Genomic DNA, 13648 nt, shown 5'->3' on the forward strand with positions numbered 1-13648 from the left:
AGTATCTGCGAGAGCCACTCGATGACGCCTCGTTCAGGTATTTGCCTATATATACATATATGCAAATCGACTCCCAATAGAATCGACAAAAAAATCAAGATTGAGATCGCAACTGAAATCGAAACCAAAGTCTAAACACCGTAAAGTTGCAGCAAATAAGAAAAGGTTTATTTATAAATGATTACCTCAATTTGTGGGATTTTCCGCAGCTACACAGATATCTAAATAGAAGTATTTAAATATATTACGCCGTGTTAACAACAAAAACAACACCAATTGAAAGTGACATCAGCCTCGAAACTTTATTATCGCGAAATTCCTCAATTTTGCACTGTATTTCTTGTTCCTTTTTGTTATTTATTCCCCTTTATATTTATAATTATACATGTGTTTATTTTTTGTGTGCTTCAAGTGCCCAAATTACGTGCATTCATATATGCGATATCGCAAAGCAAACAAGTGATACAAATACACAAATGAAATCTCTATAAACATGTCATACGAAACCAATTAAATAATCAAATTAATCGCTTTGATTCGCTCAAAGTGCATTGTATGACAGACATTTCTATCTAAGCCAAACGAAACCCAAACCAAATTAAGGCAAACACAATGAAGTTTCCGGATTATGTCCCCAACAACATGCTGGTGGTAAGCATAAGCATAAGCATAAGCTTAAGCAGTATTTTCCTCATAATTAAAGTCATTAAGAGTGCGCACTAACTGGGCCATAAATCAAACTGCTGTGACTTAAATTATGGCGTACAAAAAGGGTGGAGTAGAACCAGTAGAACCCAGTAGATAAACAGTAGATAAACAATCTGATGAATGCCGGGGCATTAGCAGATGAAGGTTAAGTTACAAAAGTTCTCTTCAGGGTTATGCTTTTCGGAAAACCAAGGAGAACTTTCCGGCAGACACACACGACAAGATTAATTACTCCTACATATATTTGGCATAAAGAAAGTCTTTTCCGCACGCCTTCCTTTGGCTGCACCCCATTAAATTTCCAACTAATTTCACTTGCAATTAAGTTAATTATAATTTTACCGCCCCCATCAAAATGCATTAAGTCGGTCAAAAAATCCCGCAACATAAACATTTCATAAATCTTCTTTCATGTTTTCAACTTCCCCCTGCAGCTTAATGCAAGCGAAGCATAACCAAAAACAAAAAAAGTATATATATATCTCTGATTCAGTCTGATGCAAATTCATATACACCTGCAGAGGGCCCAGACTGCATCAGAAATAAAAGTTTATAAATATTTATTATGGCCCACGCGACTAGATGAAATTTGTATTTTTTTTGTTAGTTAATTGTGTTTATCTTTTTATTGTTTATTATTTATACTATACTAAGGCAGCCGCCAGCCCACGCGTGGAATCTGTGTGTTTTTTTGTAGAGTTTTGTAATTGGATGCGTCGTGTTGCGTCTGGCTGTTAAAATTATTTTTGTGGCGCCCACCTGAGCCGAGCGATTTAATTTTTTTCAAATTTTAAAGGGGATTGGCTGGCTCGCCAAACGACAGATTTGAAATTGATTGCATTTTCGAATTGCCATGAAATGAATCACGGCTCTTGCATGCAGGATTTTGAAACAGCTTGATGGGATTTGTTTTTAATTGATTTATCTTCATTTTGTATTGGATTTGTGTAATGATTGAGAGATTGACTCGGATCTCTCAATTGAGTTTTGTGTGTCGGTCGATACGGGAATTCAGTTCCAGCCCATCGCCTGCTGTGAGGGTAAATGAAGTCAAACTAAAGTGATTTGGTAATTGCAGGTGGTAAATGGGGAGTGAAAATGTGTGGAGATTGAATGAAAACATCAATTAAATACCAAAACTTGTTGAATTATAAAGTTGGATATTTTTATGCGGGTGTTTACCACAAAGAAAATCTAAAAATAATAGTCAGAGTGGAGTTCTTGTGTGCGTGTCTGTTAAACAAAAGAAAGTCCTAACACGTAGATAATTATTAATGATTAGTGTTGATTTATTAGATTTCTTTGACTTCCAGTTTTAAGCAGAATATTTCTGGCTCAAAAGAAAGCTCTCTTAGGTCATTAAATCAATTTATTGCCAGATTTATATGCCACCTTTCTAGTTCTTCAATCTGGAACTTTATCCATTCTCTTTTATAAGATCCCATTTCAAAGCTACATAAAATATACTTTATTTATCTTCAATTTCAGTTTCCTTTTTCAATCAAAATCCATTCGTAAACAAATAGCTTTATAGCTTTATTTAGTTCCGCTTGTTGTCATGTGCATCCATCACAAAACCAGAAAAAGAAAACACCATTAAGTCACAACAAATGCACACAAAACAAGTACCATTTTTGTCTTTATTTTTACTATTATTTTTATTACTATCCCACTAACCCTTTTAGGCATTCCTGCTGGAACCTCTAGTGCATAAAATTGAATTGTTCATGGGTCGTTGTTCAAGGGCCCGGGTACGAGTATGTAAAGCGAATGGAGAAACGGAAGTCACATGTGCATTTCCGCCTGGCAGCCATCCTTAACAAATTCCAATTAAAATATATTGAAATAAATTGAAAACGACAGCATAGCATAGGATAGAGAAATGTTATCTCTCTTCAAATGTCTATATTAATACCAAAATCTAAATGTTTCTGTGTTTAAAAAAGTATACACAATGTATTTAGCGTTCGAAGTTTATTTATACAAAAATGTATAGAATTTAATTAAATTTTTAATTATTATTTAATTTTTGCAGGGTGATCGCACCACCTGGGAGTACCACACAGTGGCTGTGACCCGGGTTCCGGGATATGGCTTCGGCATTGCCGTTTCCGGTGGACGTGATAATCCGCACTTCGCCAACGGTGATCCCTCGATAGCAGTCAGTGATGTGCTGAAAGGTGGCCCCGCCGAGGATCGATTGCAGTAAGTATGCCGAATGGATGGGAACCTGGCTGGGATGACTCAACAGATGTGAATGACCCTCCTTCTCCTCCTAGTGGGTAGCACTATCGAGGCAGGAAACTAATTGTTGTCCGACACGATGAATATGCCCCCATGCAAGTTGATCAAATAAAGTGCAGACTAAGCATTTCCTACAGTTCCCTCAGTGAGCATTAGGAATGCTCCTCATGCCGCTGACAATTGACATCGTTAATCTTGGGCTTAGAACTTCTTTTTTTCTATTTTTTCTCCCCACTCCTTCGAGAGATAAAACCCGAAATGCGCACACTTCAATAATACTTCAAACTCACGTAGCAGAGCCCCAAAAATAAAAACGTATATGTAATTAAGCCAACGCCTCGACAGCTCCATCTCGGTCTCTCTGAAGCTCCGGTTCTCTTGTCGATAATAAAAATTCCAAAGCGTTTTTCAATCGTCAACGACAGACGACCCGGCCTGGCCTAGCCCTTCCCTAGACTTTTCTGGTGATTAAAAACTTGTCATAATCTGTTTTTCTCAAGAAACTATTTACCCTGGCCCCGACATGCCGGTAACTATTTCCAGCTTGTCCCTTTGCTTACCTGCCTCAGCTGGGGAATTTCAAAAGGAAAATCCCGCCGCTGAGGCTGGAAAAATGTTTGCCAAGAGAGCGGAGAGACAAGTGGAAATTAGCAGCGGCCCATCATCACATGTCCCGGCGACCTGGCCCAAAAGCCTTTGGATTCATTATGGCCAAAGTTTCACTGTTATGCAGCTGGCACGTAGGAGACACTTGAATAAAAGTTTTAGGACTTAGCAGTTAACTTAATAAAGCTTAAAACAATAGAGAAAATTTGTTAGAAAAATATATATTTTTTTATAAATTATCTGCTTATTTTAGTAGAGTTTTTTATGCAACAATTTTCCTTTTTCTACCACTTTAAAAATATATTCTACACTTCTTTTTGTTTAAAAAACAAACTTGCTTGACTTGAGTGCATTTTAGCTTAAAAAAATGTTCATAAAAAAGTAACGTAACTATTTCTGAGTGCAAACCCATGCCATTCCCTGTCGCATTTTCCGCATTTTTCCCCGGCTTAATTGCTAAGCCGCTTCGCTCCGCTCCAGACTCAGTGGTTCCACCGGCGGCGAACAGAAAGTAAAATGCGGCTTAGTTTGGATCGACGACTGGCCTCTTCTTTCTGCACTCGTAGACAACTTAATTATGGATATGCTTCGCCTCAGACATGCAATATAATTTTTCCATCATTAACCACTTTGTCTGTACACACTTTGTGTTCCGTGTGTATCCGTGGTTATATGAGTACACAAAAGTATAACATTCTTGTCTTGGGGATTCGTCATGTGCTATTTACTATTTGCCATTAAATTTTTACTTTTCATTCCACCACTTCGGTGTTCCGTTCCAAGAACGGTCCGTAATTGTTCGGGCCTGCGGAGGAATTCCTCAGAAATCCACGGAAGCCGCTTAGCAGACGCCTCGATTCACGGCTCTCAATTTGCTTGGCTCTCGGGCTCTATTACTTCCAGTCTAGTCATGCTGAATATCTCGGACAATTGCCCGTTTATTAGCGTATGTCTTCAATCCAAGTCTAACCTGATTTCCCTTGGAGTGGCGCGTAGATTGAGACCCAGAAGTCGGCTATCTACCTGCCAGATAGCATTGCAGTCCAGTGGTCCGAAACATTATGTATCGTCAGCCGGAGGGGTTTCGGGTTTCAGGTGTGTGCTACTGTGGATTATTTGGCATACCCTGTACTTAAAATATTACCAGGAGTATGATGAAGTAAAGGTTAACTATAGGGTCTCTGTTTCCATTTGTAGACAAGCCTGGAAATTAACTTTAGTGTCATGTAGGTCAATATGATAGTAGATTCCAATATGAAGTATCTGATATAATTGTTGATGAACTATATAAGTATACTCCAAACAATCTAACAGGAAAAACCAATATCCTTATAAGTCTCCAACAATGTATAGCATAGAAAATATTAAAAAGTATAATTGTTTTCTTTCATATCTAAAATTTTCATAACTCTAGGGTATCTGCTTGTCTCAATACACCCATGAAATGTTCTTCTTAATTATGGCTGCAAGTCTAATGACTGTGTAGAAATGGACAAGGTCGTTGCTAATGACCTGCATATAAACAGAGACCTGTACTTCTCTAGTTTGGTCACGATTCGGTCATTAGAGCAGGGTTTACGAGCTACCCGGCAATTACCGAAAGCAGCCAAGTGATCTATATACACTCGACAGGCACTAAATCCCCGCCCTTTCCCTCTTTGCAGAGTCAACGATCGTATAATATCGGTGAACGGGGTCTCGCTGGAGAACGTGGAGTATGCGACTGCGGTGCAGGTGTTGCGGGACAGCGGCAACACCGTTCAACTGGTGGTCAAACGACGCGTGCCCCTCAACCCCGTCAATCCAGCTGCTGTGCAGCACCAGCACTCGCACAGCCTGAGCTCTGTGGGTCTGGTGGCCAACGGCAGTGGTGGAGTTGCTCCGCCGCCGACCATGTCGAGCCTGAGCCAGCCCAACTCCTTGAACTCGTCGCTGGTACAGAACGCCAGCGGGGGCCAGCCCATCAAGGTCACGCTGACGAAGGGCGGCAAGAAGGACGACTATGGAGTGGTCCTCGGCTGCCGGTTGTTTGTCAAGGAGATCTCTTCGAAGGCCCGCGAGCAGCTGAATGCCAATGGGTATAGTCTCCAGGAGGGCGATATTATCACCCGCATCCACAACACCAACTGCGGGGACACGATGAGTCTCAAGGAGGCCAAGAAGATCATCGATGGCTGCAAGGAGCGCCTGAACCTGGTGGTCCTACGGGACATCACCAACCAGGCGACCGTCAGCCAGCTGAATCTGAACAATTCGGCCATTAGCCATCAGCCGTCGGGTAACATTTATGCCAGCCATCAGGCCCAGGTCTCTGGATGCAGCAGCGGCAACAATAACCTGGAGGATCCGTACCTGCCCGGCGGAGCAAGCTACTCCTCACAGAATCTGTATGTTCAGCCCCCCACACGAACCTCCAATGGTCCAAGCATGAATGGCAATGGCCTCAACGACGAGAAGAGCAATCTTACGCCTCGCGGTCGCTCCCGCGGACCCCTAATCGACGGAGTGTCGCTGCAGCAGCTGGACAGACCCGTAACACCAACGCGCGGCAGAAGCGGAGGCGCTGATGAGCCCCCACGCCCACCGCCACCAAGGGGCTCCAGTGGCGGAGCCGCCCAGGAGGACTTCTACAGCTCCCGCAGGCAGCTATACGAAGAACGGCAGAGTGCCGAGCCAAGATTCATCTCCTTCCAGAAGGAGGGAAGCGTGGGCATCCGCCTGACCGGCGGCAATGAGGCCGGTATCTTTGTGACCGCTGTGCAGCCGGGATCTCCGGCATCGCTGCAGGGCCTGATGCCCGGCGACAAGATCCTCAAGGTCAACGACATGGACATGAACGGGGTGACGCGCGAGGAGGCCGTGCTGTTCCTGCTCAGCCTGCAGGATCGCATCGACCTGATTGTGCAGTACTGCAAGGAAGAATACGACGAGGTGGTGACCAACCAGCGCGGCGACTCCTTCCACATCAAGACCCACTTCCACTGCGACAATCCCTCCAAGGGCGAGATGGCCTTCAAGGCGGGCGACGTATTCCGCGTGATCGACACCCTGCACAACGGTGTCGTGGGATCGTGGCAGGTGCTCAAAATCGGACGGGGACACCAGGAGATGCAGCGAGGCGTGATACCGAACAAGTCGAGGGCCGAGGAGCTGGCCACCGCCCAGTTCAATGCCACCAAAAAGGAGATGAATGCGAACGAATCGAGGGGAAACTTCTTCCGGCGACGACGGTGAGTTCAATTATTTAATTAACAAATTAATTGTATTAATTGCATATTTATTCCTTTTATAGCTCCACGCACCGCCGCTCGAAGAGCCTTTCCCGCGAGAACTGGGACGACGTCGTCTTCTCCGACAGCATTTCCAAATTTCCCGCCTACGAGCGTGTCGTTCTGCGTCATCCCGGCTTCGTGCGACCCGTCGTTCTCTTCGGACCCGTTTCCGACTTGGCTCGTGAGCGTCTGGCCAAGGATTTCCCCGACAAGTTCTCTACTCCTCTGCAAGATGACGACAAATCCGCTGGAAGTAGTGGCAAGTGCCGAATTGTTCGCCTATCGAACATCCGGGATGTGATGGATCGCGGCAAGCACGCCCTGCTGGACATCACGCCCAATGCGGTGGACCGCCTCAACTACGCCCAGTTCTATCCGGTGGTGATCTTCCTGAAGACGGACAGCAAGCACGTGATTAAGCAGCTGCGCCATGGCCTTCCGAAGGCGGCCCACAAGAGCTCCAAGAAGCTGCTGGAGCAGTGCCAGAAGCTGGAGCGCGTCTGGTCGCACATCTTCAGCACTCAGATCGGGCTGAGCGACGAGGAGTCCTGGTATCGAAAGTTGCGCGATTCGATTGATCTGCAGCAGAGCGGCGCCGTCTGGATGTCCGAGTCTAAGGTGAGTCTATTTTGTCTTCGCCGGGCTCCAATTCCCATTCCTCACTAGTTGTTGTCTGCGTGTATGTCCCACGTCGTAGTTAGTCCTTAAGTCTGACCTAAGCATCTCGTGGATGTCGTGAGTCCTAAGTAATCTCTAATATAACGATGTTCTAACTGTCCGAAAAGGTGATGGGAAATAGGGTTTTTTAAGAATTTTAAAACTTAGAAGAGCATAGAAAATAATAGGGAGGTTCCAGTTATAAATTAAACTATTACTTTCATAATGAATGAATAAGAACAACGAATTTACTTATTTATAAAGTAAAATCTACTAAGAAGGTATGTGATATAGAAATAGGTAAAAAGATAATACCCTTATTAAAAGAAAACAAAAATCCCTGTAACAAAACTGATATATGTATGAGGCTTTTAGCTTATGAACCCAAAATCCTTGATACCAAGTTTATTATATATTATTCCTTATATAACTCAGCACGTTTATAGGTCAGTTAGCTTATTTCCCAAACACTTAACTATCCAAGTTTCTGAAACAGTCTAGAAATGGAATGATTAATTTAAAACTTTTCAACAATAGTTTATTTAGTACCGGAATTATAGTTTTTTTTTACGCTTATGATTGTGATTATCCACTTTTAGCAGAACTCTCCCAATCCCTTAACCCTTATATTAATAATTTATTGTAGTTAAATCTTAAACTAATTTTTATATAAACTCTATAACTCTTTTATTTCTACAACTGGTTATGGTCAATATTCTAATTTTTACTTTCGAAACTTTTTCTTATTCGTTTTTTAAACCACACACAACCCACACACACACACATGAACATGCCCATGATTGTTGTCTACCCGAAACTCGAATAAAATAAATAAATAAATAAATAAATAAAAAATACTAACAGTTCCCCGATTCCCCCACCGAAATGTTATTCCCTCCCTATATTGCTCAGCCCTGCAAGTTCGCCTGCTGCCGCCCTATGGCCTCTACCTCGGTGCCCCGCTACTCCCAGAACCTCAATCTCAATTTCAATCTGAACACGAATCCGAATCAGAGTCACAGAATCCGAGGCCACACGCCTCCGCCGCCACGGCCACCGCCGGTGGGCTATGCCCACAGCCAGAGTCTGGCGGAGAAGCCCCGGAATCGGAGCTCCTACACCATGGTGCCAATTATAAAACCCGCATCCTCGATGCCCAATGGCCTGGCACCGCCAGCCGATCCCACTCCGCTGGACAATGGCATTCTGGATGATAATATCCTGTCCATGGAGGGCTATCACAGCTCCCAGCCGAATCTCATGAGCCAGAGCTACGCCTCCAGCCAAACCCCGCTGCACTCCAGCTCGAACCTGAACGGAGGCAGCACGAGTGCAGTGAATCAAATGAATCACTCGACGAGTGCATCCAGGGGCTTTCAGCCCGGACCAACTCCGGTCAGCCGCTATGGCCTGCGTCCCAATGCGCCCGTGGAGCGCCGGACGACGCCCTACTACTACCACGAGCTGCTGCTGCAGAAGAACCTCTTCGACTCCAGCCTGAACCTGCTGCCGGCGGATCAGGCCAAGAGCAAGAACAGCAATCTGCAGCTGGAGCTGGAGCAGCAGCAGCAGCATCTGACAGATGCCAGTGCCTTGAAGAGGGCGCCGATGGCCAAGCCACAGCAGCGATTGATCGGCAGTGGTCCGGGTGGCCTGGTCGGCCGCAATGGCTACTCCTCCTCGGGCTCCCTGAGCAATCTCCTGGGCAATGGCAACGGGAGCAGCGAAGGCACCTTGGTGGACGAGGGCAACTTTACGCTGGCCTTCAATAATCTCACCAGTCAGATAGCCAGTTTGAATAACTCGAGTAGCAATCACAATAATAATAACATGAATAATAACTGTAGTAGTACCAGCAGCCACAACAACAACAACAGCAGCAACAATAACAACAGCCATCACAACAACAGCAATAATAATAACAATAATAGTAGCAACAATAATAATGCTGATTCCAACAACAATGTTGGCCAAAGTAACGAATGCATTGCATGAGAATCGGTGTTAATTTAGTTGAAAAGAAGGTCCCCAGAATGATTGGAATCATTTTCCTTGGCGGCACAACTGACTTTTCAGCTGAATCTCCAGTCTCCTTCCCCCTCTCTATCTGTATCTCTGTCTGTAATTATCGCATGTAGTTGTTTACAAAATTAATTAAATTATTCATAAGCCCAATCAAGCCCCCCTCATCATGTAGCATGATCAAGAACAATAATAATATTGCTATACGTTATCTCTATGTACATATAAATGTGTGTAATTTGTGAAGCTAAAAGCATGTAGAGAACTCATGAATATCATGAATAATCCCAGGAGCCCAGGAAAATGTCATTATATTCAGACTTCAGAGATCTTAAATCTCATAATCAATCATAGTTGCATTTAAAAACAAGTCCCAGAAGTCTAATGACAGCTTCCGAAGCTCCGATTCCAACTCTACCCCTACTCCCCATCGATATCGAAAAGTCCCGGAATATTAATTGACATACTTAGGCTTAAGTCTCAACATTTATGCAAAAATCTCCATACAAATTTTTGCCAAAAATATTTTTATAAAGTTGCTAACTAAATGTTTTTCGTTTCATTTGTTTCTTTTATTTACATACCAAAAAAAAAAACCAAAACCAAAACCAAAAATACATCATCATGGTCATTTCCCGCTTAATCACCCCGTAAAACTCGATGCATATATTAAAACACACCGCCAAAAATAATCAAAATGTCCTCGTCCAAAACTAAAAACCAAAAATATCCAACTATGCCAAATATATCTTGTGTTCGTCCATACATTACGTATCCCAAATGCTTCGCAATCGAACGCCGTTCAATCAATCAATCGAATCGAATCAAATCGAATCAATCATAAATTTGTAATGTTTCATCAACGTTTCTTGTTGCTGTTCTTGCGTTTTATTTACTATCGAAACAATAATGTTGGTTGCTCTCAACGCGCTTAATTTGAAAACCAAAAATCTACGAAAACTACCGCTAAAATGATATTAACTCTTGCCAAATAAATTTGCGCCTAACGAACCCGACTCCGAAAAAAACAAAAAAAAAAAAATCCTGAAACCCCAGCCCGTAGAATCCCTCTCCGACGATTTCCTATTCCCCATGACCACCTCCCGACTCTCGTATGCATCAAGTCCCGAATCCGATTTGGAACTGAGTCCCGGCCCATCCGCATCATTGTCGCTTGGCAATTTGCCGCAGTTGGTTAAAGCGAGCTCAGATCCATCGATTGCCACTAATCAGGATAACTTGGATAGGGATAGAGACATAATTGGTGAAGGACTACCACCTCCATATACGGTAAGAGGTCGAAGAAACCAAACAACAAAATCAAACAAACTCAAACTCAGTCTAAGAAACAAACTTAGCATGCGCTTTCACTAAAAACCAAAAACTTCAGAGGTTTCCAAGCGCCCAACTCAGCTTCATTTAAACAAAAACAAACAAATGGTCAACAAAAATTGCTAATAAATAAATTTATAATGTTTAATTTTTGCATTAAAATTAAATCATTTGAAATTTAAATATACAATTTATAAGCATTTATGTATTACTTTTTCTATGACAACTTTTTAAACTAATTAAAATATGTGTTAAATATTATGAAATATTCACTTTTAAGAACCGCTTCTTATAGTAAATGGTAATATTTAAATTCTTTAGAAGAGGAAAAGCTATTGGAAAGCTTTCCAAAAATAATCTCTTACCAAAAACTCCTCTTGTAATGAAAGAAAATGCAAATTTTGTTGACCATTTCTATCAGTGTGCTAATATTTTTCGCCACCCACTCACGACCCTTGCAATGCACCTGCTGCAGGTACCCTACGACCATGGTGTCCCCGCGAATCCCAATCGCCGCCAGACCATGGACTCCAGCAAGTACAGCATCTACGGCACCAATGTGCCACCGCAGCAGCAACAGCAGCAGCCATCTGGAGTAGCAGATACCTCTGTGGTCCGGCCACAATCTCTGTACGGTATCAATGCTCCAGATCTACCTCCACGCATCGATCGTCAGTCTAAGCCGGGGGATCTGCCCCTGAACACCTCAGGATCCTCGTCGCGAAACGGAACTCTGGGTCGCAGTGCACAGGAGCGTCTCTTTGGCAAGGCCGTGATCCAGGACGACGTCCAGGCGGAGTACATCACCCGAAATGCTTTGGTCGGGGCTGGTGGAGCTGAGACCATGGAACGCCAGCAGCAGCAGCAGCAAACTCACGCATCCTTGGAGCGTCAGGCACGCCTGAATGCTCAGCTTAAGGCCAACGGCGGCGGCGGAGGAGGTGCTTCCACCTACGACAGCGTGTCCAGCTACGACTCGTACAACAACACCCAGATGGCCATGCAGAACCTGGGCCGGCTGGGTCCCAATGCGCCCGACGATCTCAAATCAGTGCCAAATGCAAGGTGGGTTTTTGTTTATTGACATTTATGGCACTATCTATAATGAATATGGATCTATTGCAGTGGTCGACCCTTGCCGCCGGTGGGCCAAGGCCATGACTATGGCCGTACGCCGCACGATCATCGCAGCTTCGGCGGTCCCAACGATCTGAACCGCCAGAGCAGTCCAGGACGACCACATTACCATGAAATGAATGCGTCCCGTAATATCGGTGAGTAAACGTGGGAAATTAAAGCTAATAAATCAACTAAACAACTAAACAACAATTAAATTTATACATACTTCAATTTTATAAACGATTTAATATTCTTTTTCAGATCCACGCAATGGCAACCCGCAGCGCCCTTCGAATTTGGGCCTGGAAAGCAGTCCGCGCAAGCCTTTGGTGGAAACCAAAACGGATTACGGCAAATACAGGTATGAAGGGTATATCCCTATGCCATTTTCAAAGACACTCCCTGAAAGAACTGTATATATAAGGCGTTAACTCGGTTAAATCTATAAAAAGAAACCCATTTATTTTCTCTTTCTCCTGCGACGGCGTTCGTTGTCAACCCACTTGCATGCATTGTGTCGTAAATATTCTCTTGTATCTTTTCGAATATTATAATATATATATGACTCTGTATGTGTCCCTGAACCATTAGACGCTATCATCTCCATGCGCCTCATTTGAAGCACTTGCATTTGCAGCAGTCCATGTCGCCCTCGTCCTCGTTGTCGCTCTCACCTTCGCCTTCGTCCTTGCCCGTGCCTGTTTCCCTGCCCATGCCTCTGCCCCTTCAACTGCCACTGTCCTGTGGCCTTCAATTGAGCCACCAGCAGCACTTGCGCCTCACCTCGGGCGGCTTTGATCGTCGTCCAATCGCTGCACCACGTCTGCATGCTTTGATGGCACCACTGCCACCACCTCCAGCCCTCATGTCCGGTGTCTCCGCTTACGATACGCTGGTCTAAGCTAAAAACGAACGATTCGAATGCCATTTTAAAACGAAAATGCACTCTAAAAACCCTCAATTTATGTAACCCTTTCTGAGATGGTGTAAACACCATTTACCCGCTATTTACTTTCTAATCAACTCGAATTCCTTGCCTTGTGTATATAGAAGCCCGGCCTTAAGAGCAATAAACGATAATTATATTCACGACCACACCCTGACTTTTGTATAATGTCTAAGCGCTTGATTTTCGGGGATTAATATTGACCATATTTTATCATAATTATATTTAAAATGCAACTATAAATGTGTTCTTTTTAATTTATTTTCCCACCTTTCATTATCAATCCCCGTAATTAAGTATTTATCATATAGTTGTCACAGATGTCCTTATAATTACATGAACTTTTTCTCTTTCCGGCTTATGTTTTGTGCTCGCCATCATCAACAACATCTGTTTTTGTACGATCACAACCCAAACCCACAACCCACTATGCAAATATATATATCACCCAATCCACGATCCCCCCGAACCCCATGAACCAACAGTCGCAACAACTCCGTGTCGCAAGCGGACTACAGCAAGCTGCCGAAGACGGCGCCACACGGTGTGGTTCCGCCACCGAACGTGACCAATGGCCAGGGCCAGATGAATGGCAGCGGGACGCCCAGCAGCAATGGCAGCGGTCCCTTCAAGCCGGTGCCGCCGCCAAAGCCTAAGAATTACAGACCCCCGGTCCAGAGTGGTGGCAGCAGTGGCAGCGGAGGTACAACTCCCTGGGAGAATGGGGTAAGTCAGAGACAAC

General features: G+C 43.9%; 1 protein-coding gene across 15 annotated transcripts in view; it reads left to right on the forward strand.

Annotated features, from left to right (window-relative positions):
* The window catches only part of pyd (zonula occludens-like protein polychaetoid), a 90617-nt gene that overhangs the window by 71362 nt on the left and 5607 nt on the right, over window positions 1-13648 (forward strand). For 7 of the 15 annotated variants that reach the window (XM_017175885.2, XM_017175891.2, XM_017175892.2 and 4 more), the window contains 8 exons: window positions 2744-2913; window positions 5223-6788; window positions 6851-7448; window positions 10566-10799; window positions 11317-11906; window positions 11967-12115; window positions 12222-12321; window positions 13392-13632. In XM_017175885.2, the coding sequence (XP_017031374.1) occupies window positions 2744-2913; window positions 5223-6788; window positions 6851-7448; window positions 10566-10799; window positions 11317-11906; window positions 11967-12115; window positions 12222-12321; window positions 13392-13632 (3648 nt within the window). The other 8 variants (XM_041774444.2, XM_017175894.3, XM_070286697.1 and 5 more) reach the window with 5 other exon arrangements.

Source organism: Drosophila kikkawai, chromosome 3R, assembly GCF_030179895.1.
Source record: "Drosophila kikkawai strain 14028-0561.14 chromosome 3R, DkikHiC1v2, whole genome shotgun sequence".
NCBI classification, from domain to species: domain Eukaryota; kingdom Metazoa; phylum Arthropoda; class Insecta; order Diptera; family Drosophilidae; genus Drosophila; species Drosophila kikkawai.